This window comes from Lytechinus variegatus, chromosome 6 (genome assembly GCF_018143015.1).
Source record: "Lytechinus variegatus isolate NC3 chromosome 6, Lvar_3.0, whole genome shotgun sequence".
Taxonomy (NCBI): Eukaryota; Metazoa; Echinodermata; class Echinoidea; order Temnopleuroida; family Toxopneustidae; genus Lytechinus; species Lytechinus variegatus.
This window is the reverse complement of record NC_054745.1, coordinates 20,464,139-20,483,307: the sequence shown is the minus strand read 5'-3', so window position 1 is coordinate 20,483,307 and position 19,169 is coordinate 20,464,139. Positions and strand designations below refer to the sequence as shown.

Below are 19,169 nucleotides of genomic sequence, written 5' to 3'. Positions count from 1 at the left end.
CGCTGAGCGGTGATGGTGCTCATATCAGAGTCGCCCTCTCTTCAGCGGCGATCGCTGGAGAACGGGTGTCTGTACTAGCCCTGACTCTGGCCTTGCAAGGGTAGGAGCTAAGTAAGACAGGGCACCCTTACTTTCGAATAGAAAGTGAGGTTCAGGCCAGAAAACGACGGTCCCGTCGCCTGGGCGGACGGTCCGCGGACGTGATAGGTTGCCCTCTCAAAGCAGCAAAACATTCTCACGAGAGAAGTGCGGCATGCGGTATGTAAGAGATTCATACCTCCAATCTACGGGCCCGCTTAGGGGGTAGAATGGAGAGAGTTACCGCTGAAGGAGTCGTCGCCGTACGTGAGCTTGACGTAGAGGGCGAATTCGGGAGTACCTGCATAATAATCGCCCCCCCCCTTCCCCTGCCTCTGCCTTCTCGCTAGCCTCGAGAGGCTTGAAAGTTTCGAGACGGCGGTGCCGGAGCCTGGCGCTTCCGGGCAGCAGCAGAGCGGGGGTGGGTTTGCACCCTCAGAGCTGGCGGCTTCCTCGTCGTAGGAGCCGCCTCGTCTAGGGCGACCCCGTCACTCTCCGAGACCCCCAATTCGGCCGATTGAGCTCGGAGCGCCTGAAGAGGCGGGGCGAAAAAATAAGGACTCCCCTGCTTCATCAATACCCCCGCTCGGAGGGTAGATGTGAGGTAGATACTTGTCAAGCAGCGCCTGAGCGCTTACTGAATAGTCGACCGCGGGATAGGGGTTGTCCTCGCACTGGCCGCCTTCGAGAGACTCCTCGTAAAGGGAGTCTCGCTCCATGGACTGAACCGGGAGGTTGTCCCCATGACAAGTTTCCTCCCCTGGAGGAGCTCCGAGAGCCGCGGGAGCCGTACGGCCTCTCGGCCGGCTCTCATGAAGGCAAGGGAGTCCAGTAAGCGCCGGGGTGGCCCCGCGTGTCGGCTGGGACACGTGCTCTGAGATCGACGAAAATGCTGGAAAGCACACGCGATCTTGAGGTACCCGGTTAGCCGGTGCACTGGCTGGCGATTTAACAGAATCGCTCGAGGATTTCCCGGGTGTCTGGTGGTTATTGCCCACTTGTCTCGCTTGATGCTCAGGGGCATCAGCGGGGTGAGTAGACGTCGAGGGTGGGGTGAACCCGCACTGCTCGAAAGCAGAATGTAGCAGCATGAATAGCTGTGACATCTGACCACCGACACAAGGGTCTGAAGGAGGAACGCCCATGGCAACAGGGCTGGCCGACCTCTTCTTCTTCGCGGGCTCCGCCGGCGTGGCCGGGGCAGAATAAGGCACAAGAGGCACGGGTGATTTCTTATGATTTGCCGCCCCTGGCAGGGCGGCCGCCAACAGCGAAACTTCACCCGAATCTGACGGGGTCAGATTGTGGTCACAGTCTGATGTGTGACGCCTCTCGCGGTAGCAGAATGTAGCAGCATGAATAGCTGTAACATCTGACCACCGACACAAGGGTCTGAAGGAGGAACGCCCATGGCAGCAGGGCTGGCCAACCTCTCCTTCGACCTCTTCTTCTTCTTCTCTTTCTGCGGGCTCCGCCGGCGTGGCCGGGGCAGAAGAAGGCATGAGAGGCACGGGTGATTTCTTACGATTTGCCGCCCCTGGCAGGGCGGCCGCCGACAACGAAACTTCACCCGAATCTGACGGGGTCAGATTGTGGTCACAGTCTGATGTGTGACGCCTCTCGCGGTAGCAGAACAGAATGCTCAGTAGTGAGCATATTATTTACTAACAAGCTATACTTACCTATACCATCTCATCAAATTGCTATTCGTTACCCTGACTCGAATAGCCACCGGTAAAAACTCCCCGAAAGAGGCTAACTGCAATCAGATAGCCTGGGAAACCCGTCACGGGACGAGACCCATAAAACCCCTCGCCACATATAAGCCTCCTCTTTCGTTGCCAAGGAGGGGCGAGGTCTGCTGGGGAGGACGGGAGGGGAGCTATAGGTAAGTATAGCTTGTTAGTAAATAATATGCTCACTACTGAGCATTCTGATTTACTACACTGCGCTATACTTACCTATACCATCTCATCAAATTGCTAGAATAGCACGGAAAAACTGGAGGAGGGGCAGAAACGAGACCCTTTCCAGACAAGTAGGCAAAACAATGATAAAGAAACTGATTTTCTATAAAATGGAGTAGTCTCCCAACTGGAGAAGCTACTCTTGTAATAAAGGGATAAGAATCATCAACCACGTTAATGAAATATATCAACTGGAAATAGCCTAGGAAAATTTAGGACAAGACAAGAACCGCCAAGGCAAAACCTGTGTCTTGGCTATTACATCAAATAAGTAATAAGATACAAGATATTGAATAGGTCCAATAGGATGCCTGGAGGATCTCCTCCAAAGAGGTACCCTGAAAAGTGCCCAAGATGCTGCTATGCCCCGTGAATCGTGGGCTCTAAAGGATCCTGATAAAATGGTATTTTCTCCATCTGACCTGATCCCCTGCACTAACCTTCGAGAAATTGTAATTGGATTAACAGGGCTGTGAGGTTCTATTGAACTAATGAACAGTTGGTGGGAAGTGCGAATGTACTTTAATCAATGTACCACTTTAAGGCACGTACGGGACAACATAACCTATCTTCGGAAACTGACGAGAGACTGTAAAATCACATTGTTCACCCTAGGACTTGAACCTGGGACTCCAAGGATGCTAGTCAAGTGCGTTATCCATTCAGCCATGATATCCCCCTAATGGTTGGAAGAACATCACAGGATTTAGGGGTTTCTATTTCTTAGCTAGGAAATCAGGTCTAGGGATCAAGCGGACTCTGTCCTTCTCCCAACGAATATGACCCGGTCTCACCGTGGTGTATGAAGCAAACTACGTCTTAGACTTGAAGCTATAGTCAACAAGAAGGCTGTCTTAATGGAAAGATCAAGAAGGGAGCAATTATGGGTTTAAAGGGGAATTTGGCTAGGGCACCGAAGGACTCTTGGCAGGTTCCAATTGGGGAAGAGTCTTCGGCTGGGAGGAATCTGTTAAGAAGAAGGATCTTGTTAGTCTGGTAAGGACAGCTGAATTGAGGTAGTTTCCCTATTATAGAAGCCTGAATGAATGGCTGCTATGGTTGACCAGTAACCCCTTATAAAAGAGACTGATAAACCTTCATCAAATAATAAAGGAAATAAATCTGCTATCTGACTTAAAGAGGCAGAAATTGGATCAATTTGTAAACTGCCACACCATCTGAAGTATCTCTGGAGTCTAGAATCATGAGTGTTCTAATTATGATGTATATTCATGCATTCATTGTTTTCTTAAAATTTCAATGAGCTTCTCTTGTTTACAAATGACATTATGCAAATTTCCTGTAGAAAAAAATTTACGACACTGATGGATTTCAATATAGTTACGATGAATTGGACGATTGATTGGATCAATCGTAACTCTTTGTAAGACAGGGCCCTGGTTTGAGAACAAACCTGTCATATCATAAGATATAACCTTTCTGGTGGAATCCCTAACAAATCTAGAATTTTTTTGTTATTTTCTATCCTTTTCAAATAGTTATTTTGGATGGAGACCTCTTTACACAGCACTTGCTCAATCCTTTTGATAGTTGTTGGATTGCTGCAAGGTCCATAGGGACTATTTGATATCATACGAGGGCTTCATGATCAAACCAATGACATTTGCATAATAATGAATATCGTACAGATGATGTGGAGCGTTGTGGCCCTGTGGATTAGTCTTCCAACTTAGTAACTGAGGGTCGTGGGCTCATATCCCAGTCATGGCATAATAACCTTCAGCAAATTTTTTTTTTTTTTTTTTTTTTTATCCACATTGCGCAGCACTCAATCCAAGAGAGATGAATGGGTACCTGGCAGGATTTTATTCCTCGAAACCCCAGGGTAATAATATCCAGGTCTTTGGACATAATGTGATATGTGCTAAACAAGAACTGATTTATTATCATTAACCAATTCCTGATGAAAGTTGCAGGCAAAATATATGAGATACCATATTGGCCTTCAATTTGATGTAGGCAAAAAATTGACCACCCCTTGTACACTTTCAGAACCAGTTAGTTGGATCAGTTGGTAGAATGTACTTCACACAAACAGGTGTGGGGGGGTATTTGCTACCACCCTGTTCGGCGTTCAACATTTAGAGTATAGAGCCTCATCGGTCTGGAGCTGCACAGTGGCTGCCAGGCTCACAATAAATTGGGTAAAAAGAATTTTGGAATATTTCTAAACTCAGATTTCTATTACGAACATTAAAATATTATCTTAATCACAATCCCTGATTGAGAACTCTGGGATTGTATGGGAATCTTTATCATTGGAACACACAGTAGATTTATGTCATAAATATTTCCGAGAAGCTGATATCATTGTGGCAAGTGTGGTAGAAACTGATGGACAATAGCAGCAATTCTTAAGGGTTCACCACCCTCAGGCCTTGGTTTGAGATCTCAAGACTGTCTGAGCATCCAAAGACCACTCCATAAACCACATCTACAAGTTACTTCTGTCATTGCTTTATAAGCCAAAAATAGTGTAGATATATACCTCAGATGCCACAAAATTATCAAGAATATTACTAGGTCTACATTCTATACAAGTGAACGCAACTTTGTAAGTAACCCAAGTTTGGCAAGTTTTACCATTATGCCTGTATGATTTGCCTGGTATGATTTTGACAACCTCATCCATCACCACTATTTCCTCCTTTCTATGTTCTTCTGATATGAAAGGGTAGTTTTTTTTTTTTTTTTGGCACATGAACACCTCAATATTACATATTGCTGTGGACTTGGAACAGATTTCAAATAATGAAAAGTAAAGGCAAAGAAATAGTCTTCTCCCTACTGCTTGTGGGGAAGGGTTAGTGTTAGATTGTCATAAGTCCCGGTTATGAGTGGGGGCCCTGAATTTGGTGCATTGAAAGAACGCCTGGCGGCCCCGTCCCCCACCATGAGGATTCCTATGACTTTCCCAGCGGCCCCTTTCATTCCTGGCGTCGCTACCAGAGCGAGGGAAGAGGGGGATGACCCTTTAAGTTCATTATAGGTCTAGGGTATGGAGCTAGAGCTAGCGTATGGAGGTCTCTGGTCTGGGCCTGGCCCTGGACTAGGGCCTGGCGGACTAGGTCTACTCGAGGAGAGCTAATAAAATGTCTTGTCAGCTGTGGTGTTGGCTGAAAAAGACTTGTGCAATGCTTCTTGAAAGTGTCCATAAACAAGTCCTTACCTTCGCAAGGAAGCTTATTGAGAATGAGAAGTCCAGCTCAGTAGCTGCCCCTTTCTCAATCATCTTGAGAGCATCTAGTCTTTAGCCCTCCTTGCCCTTGTGCATAGCAGTGTTGATTGCTGCTTGCTCATACTGGAGATCAGCGATTTTGTGACTCTAGCAATAAGTTCTTGTCATTGGTAGAGACTCAGTCCAAGCCGCTCAGCTTCACTACGAGCGGATATCAGATACCCCTAGTACATCGCGAAAACCATACCGCTCCGGGCGGCCACGTCCAGCGCTGCAACTGTAAGCTGATAGTCGGCTGAGTGGTAACCAGTGCCGCGGCGAGGGTTACGGCCGATCTAGTCTTCCTCGCTCCCGCATCCCCGACACGGAAAGCAACGTCCGGGGCCGAAGGGATGCACAAAAAATCCTCAGTCTTGAGCGGCAAACCGATAAAGTTCGAGACTTCTTTACTGATGGGTATAAGCCGAGAGTATTGCTTATCTGGGAGCGGACGTCCCGAAAGCAGGATCTATATACGGAACGTCCATCTTGATCGCAGACGGACGAGTTCAGGCGGAAGATTGACTTCTCTCTCGCTCATATTCGCTGCTAGCTACGTATACGCTACTGGTATACTGTTTTCGGCCCGAAGATGAGGGCAGTATTTAAAAGGCATGTTCCCACTAGTCGGAGTATCGCGTTTGAGTAAGCCAGAACTCTCTCGTACCCCTAATGGTGAATCTCTTCGATCGAATCCCATTTGCTGGGCAGCTTTCAGGGAATGCAAGGAGCTGCTACACTGTTAGAAAATTTATCCTTAAAATAAAAGAAGTTCCTGCAGCAGAGTCTGTTCTGTTGAATTGCAGAAAAGTTCCTGTTTAATGAATTTACAGAATGATTCTGTTATTGTTTTCTGCATAATCTTCTGTTTATTTTCTGTAAAATCACGTTTTTTTTTTTTTTTTTTTTTACAGTGTATAAGAAATTGTTGGGGGAAATCGCCCCCAATCTCTTCTAATGAATTGGGTCGGTGGTAATCGAATTCCGAATCAGATTCTCCCACGATGGAAAACTATTATCTACGGCTAGTACGAGGCGAGTTATCATTAGCCCCAACTCCGCGATCTGTATGAGGCGATCTAGGCCTCTCTCTCTACGTCTAGAGCATTGAATTATGGTCTAGAATGAGTCGAGTTTTCATTAGCTCATTGTCTCGGGCGGCTAGGGGTCGGGATGGGTCGATTGCAGCACCCGATGGGGGAGGATCGCCTGCAAGGCTTCCAAGATCCAACTACTACAATTGTTAATAATTTCTCTTAATTATTATTATTTTAGACCGCATGTACGTAGAATAGATCTTAATTCCACAGCACTGCATGAACTCCTGCACAATTCTACAAGTACGATGATACACCAACCTGGTGGACTGTACTATAGATAACTGATGATGACCCGTCTCGGCGGGGTCTGGCAATGAATGGACTGACCGGTCACAATCCCGGGCCAGTCGAAGCTTCTTATAAAATATAGGGGTTGTAGTGAGCCGTTAACTCGAGCCTGATTGTCATTAGAACACGAGTGGTCATAGCGAGGCTTCTTCTTGCCCGCCCTATACTCTTTGATGAGGAGTTACCCCGATCGGAAGGAGTGTAAACAGCCTCTTCCGATTTATCCGTACCCTTGTCTACCTCCCGCCTAAGGGGCTGGGTGTCTGATTGTGTAGTGTCATTTGCCGGCGTTGTCTTGGCCGGGTTATAAGTGTTAGACTTCTTATTCTTCGGCTTTATCTTGGCCGCCTTATCATCGTGCTGTTATTATTTCTCGGCTTTGTCTTGACCGAGATAATGGCCCTCGGCTTTATCTTGACCGAGTTGATCTCCCCTTTTTATTGAGATCTTTAGGGTTGGAAAATAATAATGTTTATTTCAGTTATTTCTTCAGACATCGTGATTCATAAAAAAAATTCGCGGTGGCTAAACGTTTCGAGTGTACTCAACGACGTCGCGGTAACGAAAGAGGAGGCTTATATGTGGCGAGGGGGTTTTATGGGTCTCGTCCCGTGACGGGTTTCCCAGGCTATCTGATTGCAGTTAGCCTCTTTCGGGGAGTTTTTACCGGTGGCTATTCGAGTCAGGGTAACGAATAGCAATTTGATGAGATGGTATAGGTAAGTATAGCGCAGTGTAGTAAATTATAGCAGCATAGCATGTATGACTGTAACATCTGACCACCGATACAAGGGTCTGAAGGAGGAACGCCCATGGCAGCAGGGCTGGCCGACCTCTCCTTCGACCTCTTCTTCTTCTTCTTATTTTGCGGGCTCCGCCGGCGTGGCCGGAGCAGAAGAAGGCACAAGAGGCACGGGTGATCTCTTACGATTTGCCGCCCCTGGCAGGGCGGCCGCCAACAACGAAACTTCACCCGAATCTGACGGGGTCAGATTGTGGTCACAGTCAGATTGTGGTCACAGTCTGATGTGTGACGCCTCTCGCGGTCAGGGGCTGGGCAATCTCTGCCGATGCTGTCAACGGAGGACGACTTATACGACAGAGAGCCTGACCTGTGCCGGGGGGAGAGAACCGCACTCTCCCTCCGGACTTCTGGTGACCCGGTAGCCGGTGGGTCGCATAGCCCTTTGGGTGCTGCGGCGGCAGAACCTAGTTTAGGCTTGGAAGCCTTGGCTACCACTTTTTTCTTTGTCCGAGACCGTGGCACCACAGTCTCGGCCTTCCTACTCTTAGCATCCGACCGCAAATTCGGAATGCTGATCGACGCACCCTCATACTCACCACCGCCGGTGGAAGCGGCCGACTTCTGTAAACTTGCAATCGGGACGGTCCCCGTGGAGGGCACCAGGTCCTCTGGGGCTGTGTTAGTCCCATTCATCGGTACCTCTCTCTACCCTGAAAAAAGAAAAACAAGATTTTTTTTTTTTTTTTTTTTTTTTATTATTACAAAGATCTCGCTTAGATTAAAAGTGGAGACCGGAGTGGTCTTTCCCTCCTCCTATAAGAAATTTGTTTGAGCAAACAGAACAAATCAAGAGGGGAGGGGTAGGGAGGAAGAAGAACCTAAGAATAGTTTAGGTATCTGCCTGTAAGAAAATAGAAAGGAGGTCGGAGACTTTGAAAAAAAGAAACTCCTACAAGGTTCCCCTACTATATTCTCTTTTTTTTTTTTGTGCCCGAAGGAAAAATTCGAAGCAAGAATTCAAAGAACGAAGTTTCCACCTGCGAAGAAACACAAAAACAAGAATTTCAGAGCAGGAAGAAAAGGGATTGAGAGACAAACAATTCCAGATAAGAGAAATTTTACGATAATTTCCAAGAGGAAAAACGTAACCTCCTGTGGAAAGGTAAAGAAATTCAGAACAGGAGGAAGGAGGAACGTCTCTAGTAACGATTCCAAGAGGAAGAACGACACAGTAAATCCTCAAAGAGAAATCGTAGAGCCCGCCTGTCGAAGTAAAAAATATAAGACTAGGAGGGGAGAGGGAATTGAACGAAGAAAACAATTCCGGGAAAGGTCAAAAAAATTTCTAACAGGAAGGAGACCCCACCTGTAAAGAACAAAAAAATTTTTTTTTTTTTTTTTTTTTTTGGGGGGGGGGATTGAATAACCAATCAATCAAGGTATAATTGCGTAAGCCGAATTAAACAATCCCCGAAGCGTCTGTGAATAAAATATTAATCAAGAATTTTATTCAGAACAGAAAGGAAAAGGAATTGAGCTTTAACTCTTAACATGCCACGCACACTACTAACCCAACGCCACAGTGCTAATCCGATGCTAATCCCCTGTGCCAGCCACAAAACCCCCCTGTGCCACATTGATTTTGGGATCGCGAGTCGTATTCACTCCTTTCAATAGTCATGATTACAATTGCTTGTAACTCTCTAACGATTAGTTTATCCACAAAATATTGTGTAGTAAAGTTGTAGGAAATTTCATACCCCTTATAATGGTGTCCTCATTATATGGATTGGTTATTATCTTTACCGCTAAAATATGAGTTGTATCAAGTAGTTCCATTTTGTGGAGTGTTTTGTATGGATCAAAAAACCTAGGTCTCTTCCCTCTCAGAGGCGGAGCCATATCTTGTAAAAAAATGTAGAAATACTTGAAAAAGTCGAATGTAAACTGCGTAAGTTGATCTGTCAGAAAGCAGAGTTTGCACTGCACACAATAGTGCTAATTACGGCGTGCATTACAATGCAAAACGGCGTAACAATGATTGTAATTCCAAATGTGCGCAGTCATGCACGAAGCAGGCGAGGGTAGGAAACAATGCAAGCACAAAGCAGTCAATAGTAGGCGTGCGAGCACGAGTGTGGCATGTTATAGTAGGATACGTAGCGTGCACGAAGCACTCAACGAGTTAAGATCCGCCTGTGAATAAAATATCAATCAAGAAATTTATTCAGAACAGAAGGAAAAGGAATTGAGCTTTAAGATCCGCCTGTGAATAAAATATCAATCAAGAAATTTATTCAGAACAGAAGGAAAAAGGAATTGAGCTTTAAGATCCGCCTGTGAATAAAATATCAATCAAGAAATTTATTCAGAACAGAAAGGAAAGAGAATTGAAGAATTAATCAATCAATAATCAATCGAAAATCTTAATAAATCAATTCCGGAAAGCAAGGAAGGAACAGAGTTGGAGATCCCAACCTGCAAAAGAAAAAACAATAACACCCTCGACAACAAAGTGTAAGGGCTGTCTAGAATTTAAATCAAAAACGGCACCAAAAACCACCACACCTTGAACGTGAAGAACAATAACCATGGCAGGTGGTGAAGGCTTGCTGCCACGTAGGCAGGCCAAGCCCGGTGCCTCGCGAACACGCTAGCGATGCGGCGCGACGAGAACCAAAACGTTAGAAAAACAAGTTAAGTGTCACCAAAAACACGCTAAAAAGTCGCGCCAGGTGTAAATTCTGAACACAATCTTACACACAAACGGAAAGATTGAATTTTAAAAGGGAGAAAGCACAACAGATAAGCAAAAATAATATACCAAAGCTCAAAAAAGATTTGAGTTTTAGGAGACTTATCTGAGCACGTCTTGACAGGTGGCTTGCCGAAAGCAAAAGAGGAAGATGGACGCTAATTGCGCGGTGATCATGGGTAGTAAGCCTGAACGGGAGAGGGCGCGCTCGCGCTTTTTAAATTCTTGGGAGTTCTTTTCGGGTATGGCAGTCCAGAGGGCTGAACTAGCAAATCAAGTAGATGTATGGAGTTATTGAAGTTAATTAGAAGTATCAATTCACAAAAATTGGCGCATTTAAAAAGTTTACTCAGCTTAGCAGCGCATTACATTAATAAAAAATGCAGAAGAAAATCAGTGCAGGGCACTAGCTAGCGCCGACATTCGTTGGATGCGCATTTTGCATACTGTACCGTACATGCATGCACAGATCGCTGCAAAATTAAATGTAACTGAAGTTATTGATTGATTTTCAATATTTTATTGCCAATTTGAGGAGCATTTGTTAGTTGGCTTGTAGAACATGTGTACAATGTATTACATGTAACTGTAGCAATGATCGCTGTCGCAACTGATGATTCTCAAATTGGCTCCGAGTGTGATTAGGCAACACCTACAAGCTTTCGAGACTGGAGCATACCCATTTCGTGGTATCAAAACTTGAGTCTCAAGAATGAATATGGATTAAATCGGCGATTTTGGAAGTAACTCACTCTAGATTAATTGAAACATATTGACATATTAGTGATTGAAACATGTGTAGTATCTGAGAACTAAGAATTAATATAAGGCTGTGAGCTTGTTCACTGACTTTACAGTCCCATGCAAGCTTTATGCAGATGCTACCGTGTACACGGTGATGGAATTAAAAAACGTGCACTGACTTGACCGCGCGTGTATGCGAAACGGGCCTACATGAGAGTTTAGTTGAATATCCAGTTTTCTGAAATAATGACATCAGAATATTGTTATAGCGAAAAATATATCGAGGTCTGACATCACGCATCATCAAAGTTACAATGTCTTTGGTCACATGATGCTATTTCAACCAATAACTATACAGGATTTAATCTATGTAGGATATAAATGCAACTGGCATATCTCTGACAACTCCCATTAAGCGTATTTCTATATCCTCTGAGGGAGGGCGCTATGAGATTATGAAGTCACATGCAAAAGGTCTAAAGTACAATCGAGTGACGTCTTACCAATACCCCTCATTGGGAACCTGGCCGCTGTACGGTCGTGGTCATGGGGTTCAAATGAGGTCCACTTCTGACAGGTGTAACCTGAGATAGTCTCATTCACAGTCCCTCTATAATCAGTCAGATCGGTAGAGCTATAACATTCGCTTGAATCTGATGATTGGTGCAGAGAAAGATAGAACAAATGATCGTACACTCTCATAAATTTATTCAAGTTGATTACTCAACAAGCAGTTTGCCACATTGTACCTATTTTGAAGCCCTTTATCTCCCTTTTTATTGCTGTTTTGTCACCGTTATGTAGTCCTTTTGAAAAAATGGCTAGAGATTGCAGATTTTGTTCTTTCAGTTTCCCCCGTAGGCTTTTTTTAGTACACGAAAAGTCTACAAAACAGCAACAAAATGACAGTTTGCAAAGCTTTGATCAGTGTGTTACAACATATTTTCTATGAGATTTACGGAACTCTCTACCAGAGTCTATTAATAGATGCTTGTTTCTTTCTCATTTTAATAAGGCAAATGTTAAATCCATGTAATTACCAGAATATTTGAAGTAAACTTTCTGTGTCAATGATTTAGTTTTATCATGAAGTCATTCTTCCTTTGATTTAAATATAACCTTCATCTTCACCATTATCCCCAACATCATTTCAATAAATTGCACCGGTGTGTTGGCTCAGTTGGTTGAGCGTCTGTTACGGTCTTAAAAACTATAAACTCCTGCTATAGAGTAACTTGCTCCCTAGCATATTGAAAATGTGTCCAGTGTGTTCGCGCACTGCCTCTGTGTTGCTTGGTTCCATTTGTTGTACACCAACGCACCAGATGTACTCATAGGATCCACTGCATGCACACGTACACGATCGCCTATGATTTGCTCTAAATGAAAAATATGCTGCACTTTTCGACAAGGTTATGTCTTTATAAATCTCTTATTTTGTGACAAGAAAGATGTGTTTTTTTTTGGAACAGGCTACAACCCCCACCCCAAAGACAAAAACTTAAGAAGTTGAAAAAATACATACAGAGTGTGTGTGCGTGAATATTCTGTACTGAAATGATTTTCTCGCAAAAACTCCCCATTTACTGTGCGCTCGTACATATTTGCAATAGAACACTTTTACGCAAACTTACCCGGCGAGTTACACGATAAGAACGATTCGCTTATAAGATCGTAACAAGCAGGAGGTTGGGGATTCAAACCCCGGCCGCGTGAGACCAAAAGTCGTTAAAAGATGGGAGTTGCTGCAACCCTGTTTGGCATTCAACGATTAAAGGGGAATCCAACCCAAATAAAAACTTGCTTTTAGAGGAAAAAGGAAAATCAGACAAGTTGATAGATGAAAATTTGAACAAGATCGGACAAACAATAAAAAAGTTATGAATTTTTAAAAGTTGTGAATATTGGTAATCACTATACCTATGGAGATATCAAATCGGCAACAAATGTGATGTCAAAGTGATGTAAGGCAAGGACTACTCTTCCATGTACTCCAATACATAAAATGACTAAAATTACATTTTTATCAAATGTTTTACTTCAAATTATATTTTTCTTTCATGAGGACATACAACAATATACTACCTAGGCTATATTTAGATTAAAGCTCCAGAGGAATAGGTACTTAAGAGAAAACCACAAATCACTGATAATAAAGTACATGGCCTATGGGAAAGTTGTCCTTGCCTCTTGTCATAATTTACTTACCAAGTTGCCAATTTGAAATCTACAGAGTCTTGGAGATTTCAATTCTAAAACAGCCATAACTTTCTTATTACTTATCCGATTTCTTTCAAACTTGCACCATTCTGTTTTATTTATTTTTCCCATTCAAACACAGCATATTATGACCAGGGCTGGATTCCCCTTTAAAGGGATAGAGCCTTGTTGAGCTGGCACTGCACAGCGGCTGCTAGGCCCATGATCAATTGGGAAAAGAAAATTTTTTTCAAAATATTTCATTTCATGTCAATTTCAAAAAATAAAAATATGGATTTTCATCATCCTTATTATCTCCATCTTCATTATTCAAATTATAAACAGATATTGCCATTCTGATGTATAAAAATTAAAAAATATGAATTTCATGAGTTTTATCTTTTTTTCTTTCAAGCACTCTGCATGCCTTTGATAACAATCCTTCTGCATATTGTTCTTATTTTAATAATTTGGTAGCAGATTATACTTGCTTAGATTGCTATTTTTTATCCATTTTTTCCCCTCTATGATTCATGCAAAAAAAAAAAAAAGCTATGTTTCTTGTGTTATGGAAAATGTATTGTATGAATTATATGAATGGAGAAGAAAACAATAAATCAAATCAAATCGAATCATATATGAACCAACTGTTGGTTAAAAGAAACTTCCATGCAAAGTGGATGGGGATTTTTTTTGTAACAGTTGGTAGGTTTGTGTGTTAACCGACCTAAAACATGGTTAGACAGTGTACCGTAAGGGCACTAGTATTCAACCCGGCATAATTCAAAGATTTTGACATATTTCCAAAAATATTTAGAAATATGGAAACTATCTTAATTTCATACCTTTGTTATTTCCAGGGTAATCTGTTGTCGGTATTTTCTTTATCTGTCGACTGTATGCGCGTAGGATCGAATTATGCGCCGATGGCCTTTTGCACTGAATTGCACTAGTATTCAACCTAGTGAGGATAGATAGCAAATCTAAAAAGGGTTTATATTGGTAAATTAGATCTAGATCTATGTAAGTTTTGGCTTTGATTAATTCCCTGTTTGGTCTCATCTCAAATGGTCTAGTCCATAGTCGGATGGGACAAGGGCAGATTGAGAGACAGGACCATCTTTCATCGCTAGGTTGAATACTAGTGCAGACGGGTTGAATACTAGTGCAAAAAACCGTCGCCCTATAATTCGATCGCCCGTGCACACAGCCGACTGGTTAAAGAAAAAAATAACGGAAAAAGAATAACCAGCATTTGCTCTTAGAAATAAGACGGGTCTGAAATTCAGGTAAATTCTATGTTTCTATATATATTTGAGGAAACTCTCCAAACGGGTTGAATACTAGTGCCCTTACGGTACTGGAAAAAAAGAGAACTTGACATACTGATTAAAAATATATACAGCCAGGTAGAGTTGAATCAGAACTATATAGTGTTCCCCCTGTGCCATCTGAGAATTTTTTTTACCAAATTACGTGACTGCAGTATGCATCGCCTATACCAATGGAAAAAAGAGTGATAATCGCACTATATTCAACTCTGTGGGGCCATTATCACATTATCACCTATCTATTAAACACAAATGTATTTAATGGAGAATGCATGGGGTAAGCCATGCAATGCAACATTCAATGATACAACATGACACAAAAAAGCGCTGGTGTGATTTTAACTTGCATTTCAGTCATCAAAATATTTTTTATGTCTTTTTCTTTGAAATGAATGTATTGATGTTATCCTATATAGTAGTAAAAAAATATATTGGAATATTTTTGTGGTAGGCCTATATGGTACTTATTGCATTCCTCAACAAAAATATACAATTATTGCGAAAACAAAGCACTTTTTTGACACAATATAATCTTGTATAATTATCCTTCAAGAGATTTGTCATAAGGTTTGCAAGCTGTAATCTGTAGCACAGTACTTATGCAACATTGTAAAATTATTTAACTCTTCATGCACCGTGCCTTCACATTATTGCAAACCCGTAGACACATTTATTTTATTAATAATTATTTGTGCGATGAATCGCCCCGGGCAATACAAAACAAAATCATGCCATCGAGCCAAGATTCAAAATAAAGTGCTGCAATTTTGGTGGAAATGTTATAGGAAAATTAAAAAAAATGATTTGCAATGCTTTTATTACATAATCAATGAGATAAACTCATACGTGACAAGAAAGCCCATCAAACACTACAAGTTTACTCTAAAACATTTCCTTTCTAGATGTTCTGATAAAAGTTATAGCTGTGTAAATAACAGATTATTATACCATGTAGAAGGGTTCCCTGAAGAGTCAACGCCCGAAGAGTTGACTCGACGAGGCCTTTATCCAACTCAAATGTGCAAACAGGACAGTACACGCAATTATGATTGCAACGCAACACAAAGTGAAACTATATAACAGCTACATGGAAGTTGCATTTCAATTCTCGAAATGAAATAGGGCCATAATAATTTATCATGATACTGATATGTGCAATAACACTTATTTTATTTTTTAATAATAATCATATTTAGGTGGCTTTATATCATGGAATACTGCTGATAATCTATTTGTTAGTGGCAATGTTACACTCATCTGTGAGTCATGTAATATTTACCCAACAGCACTTGAAGTATCTTAAAAATCACATTCTGAGCAATATGATACAAATGTGACCAGCCATCCCCAAACCAACAATAATTCGCCAGGGAGAGTTCTCTGTAAATAGCAAAAATAGTCATTTGGTCTTCAAAATGTCAAGATTTGACATTGCAAAGTTTAATCAATGGCAACATAATTATAATAATAGCAAACTTTTCTCGGAATGGCTCAAAGTGAGTTACAGCATATTATTACCCCGATTATTGGATTCATTTCATGAAAAGTGCACAATTTCCACTCCCTGGAGAGCATTCCTTGCAGCCTCATTATGGCGCTTGCAAAATCAAACATACAATATCTTTTACATCCTACCAGGTACCCATTTAGCACCTGGGTCGAGAGCGGCAAAGTGTGGATTAACGCCTTGCCAAAGGACGCGAGGCCACGGTGGGATTCGAACACACGACCCTCTGTTTACAAGGCGAGAGTCAGAACCACCACACCACAGCTTTTCCACAACATGTAAGTTTCATTGACACCCTATTTTGTCTGGAAGTTTCTAGAATGTACCCATCTCATGCTTGAGTGAACCCCTACTTCAAGTGATGTTTTCTCCTCATTAATTGAAGTAATCGCTGAATTTTTACTGAAATAAATCAAATACTTGTGTGAGTTATTGCTGATCAATTTCAAAAAGTCATACAACATTTTAAAGCTTAGGATGTGCTCTTTCAACATCACTGAATATCTCAGAATACATTTTGGGCAAAGTAATGTTGGTTTTGGGGTGGCAGTTTACAGAAGCTTTGTTACCTCTTGGAAAGCGCTTCCTTCGTGGTCTGATATCTCGTCCAATCAACTCAAATCTGATCACTGGATGAATATGTTGGGCCATCACAACAATTCTCACAAATCGAGTAAATACTGGTCTGTAGAAATAGTTTGTGACAACTGTATTCTGGTCGAAGTTACCAAGGAATTCCTATATATATACAAAAAAGATTTTCCCTATAAAAATGGGAATCATTGTCATATTCAAGATTGAATTATTTAGCCATAATCATATATATATATATATATATATATATATATATATATAAAAGCATTTCTAACAAATATCTACAAAAAATTAGCCAAAACATAATCAATTTCCTATGTATTTTAATGTTTTCTTAATTCTTATGTATTTCTTTGTTTTTTTAATGTTTTTTAAGGAACTTTGTCGGCAACCTTTTCGCAGTCATAAATATCATGAAATAAATCCATTTCAACCAACAAAAGTAAAAATAGTAAAATATTTATGATTTTTGGGGTTGAAAACACAATTTGCATTGACTTTGTACATGGAATCATATTTTTAAGCAACTTTGGGTCTGACATGCATTGCACTTACAATATGATATGTAAGTTCGAAAGCGCACACCCAAGTGCCGCAAATTTGGTCTCAAAAGATGTTCAAGACTTGAAAGTAAAAAGTCACTTTTACAATCCAGAGACTTATCAAGTCGTCCACAACTCGTCCACAACAATTTTTTGTCTTTTTTAAATTTTTTTTCATCCATAAATACAATATGAGGCAATATAAGATATTTTTAATGTTATCCTATTCCATAATCAAAGGCTTTCATCTCATTGATGGAGGTTAAACAAAGAGTATGATTTGGCAAAATACACATTTACATTGAATTAAATAAACAAAGCTCATTTGTGCTAGTCTTGAGCGAGGACCTACTTCGTGATCAAAGTTCAAATCAGGGTCTGTGCCTGCAGACTACTACTTATCATCTGCCAGTGTATATCAAGAGTGGCGTGCCATAGTTATTAGTCAATTAAATAAACAAAGCTCATTTGTGCTAGTCTTGTGTGGGGACCCAATTCTTCATCAAGCTTTCAATCAGGCAGGGTCTGTGTGCACAGACTTCTACTTACTATCTGGCGGCGTATGTCAAGGGTGTTGTGCCATAGGTATTCGTCAAAACTCCTCATAACTCGAAATCTTGTCACCCATTGTCTATTAAACTCAGTCTTGCCTTGCGTCATCAGGCCAATCACCAAGAAGTTTGCCTTAAATGGTACAAATAATAATTATTGTAAAGATATAGAGAGCAATTTCTATATGCATATACTCAACTGCGCATTGCAATAATGTTATCATTAATTATTACCCGAGCTTTAACCTTCTGGTTACACAGTACATGTACATTGAACATACACACAGTACCCTGCACATATACAATGTACAATGTAGTACACACACACAGTACCCAGTACATATGCAATGTACAATGTAGTACACACACACAGTACCCAGTACATATGCAATGTACAATGTAGTACACACACAGTACCCAGTACATACGCAATGTACAATGTAGTACATACACACAGTACCCTGTACACATACACACAGTACCCTGTACATACACAATGTACAACATAGTACTTACACACAGTACGCTGTACATACACAATCTATCATAGTGGTCAATGGATGATTTCAAGTTTGGTGTTGGCGTTGGTGTGGGAATTCAGATCGTTTCCCCTTGCTCCTAAACCTTTACCAAGTATAAAAACTGATCCAGATCACATTATTGACATCTAAACAACTAGTGAGTGACTTTTCAGGACCAGCTTCATTTTGTTTGGCGTTATACTCGTGTTCAAAATGACCTAACACCAACACCAAAAGGTCAACAGTGAACTTAAAATCACCCATTGAAACCAACCCTCATGATTCATTCACTTTGGTTTACATCCCCAATATTTTGAAATACATATCATTTCTGTACATACAGTGGTGCTCACAAGTTAGTGAACCCCGCCAGAAAATGAACAAATTTCAAGTGTTCAAGTCCATCCATACTTCAGATATCTGTGAAGTCAGATGCTAAAAGAGAAAATTAAAAAAGAATTGTTTTTCTGGGCTTGCGGAACACTTTTATACCATTGCCTAAATTCAATACTCAGCATGAACGAATGCAATCTAAGCTTGGGTTCACAAGCTTTTGAGCACAACTGCATGCTACTTTGAAACTTTGAATTAGTGTTTTTATACTATAAGCCCTAAATTTAGACTATTTCCAAGATCCAAATGCAATTCTTTTAAAATCAAGGCACCGTAATACACAAATGTGAAGAATTAATTGGTAAATGAAATGGCCAATCAAAATCGTCGTTGCTTGCACATGTTGACGAAGAAGCAATCGGAATTGTTCTTTCATTATTATCGATTAATCAACAACCTTTCTGTTACAGGAACAAAGTGAACTTATAAATACCTTCAAGTCGGCTTGTATCCATGGGTTCTTTTGGCCTGCAGCCGCCCATCCTCCGCCATAAGGTGGTCCTATATCAATCAAAGTCAGATCAAGGACAGACGGAGCAAATACAAATATACAATAATAAACAAACAAGTGGAATGCCTCTGGCCGTCTCACCTGCATCACGCGGTTCAATATAGC

The 19,169-nt window shown here is 41.4% G+C and overlaps 1 protein-coding gene across 1 annotated transcript in view; it reads right to left on the bottom strand.

The window, feature by feature from the left end:
• LOC121417629 overlaps positions 1-19,169 on the bottom strand; it is a 160,351-nt gene that overhangs the window by 76,080 nt on the left and 65,102 nt on the right. The window contains exons 16-19 of the mRNA XM_041611366.1: positions 18,987-19,054; positions 17,638-17,772; positions 16,522-16,690; positions 11,419-11,568 (exon numbers count right to left, since the gene is read on the bottom strand). Of these exons, the coding sequence (XP_041467300.1) occupies positions 11,419-11,568; positions 16,522-16,690; positions 17,638-17,772; positions 18,987-19,054 (522 nt within the window). The remainder of the gene's footprint in view (positions 1-11,418; positions 11,569-16,521; positions 16,691-17,637; positions 17,773-18,986; positions 19,055-19,169) is intronic.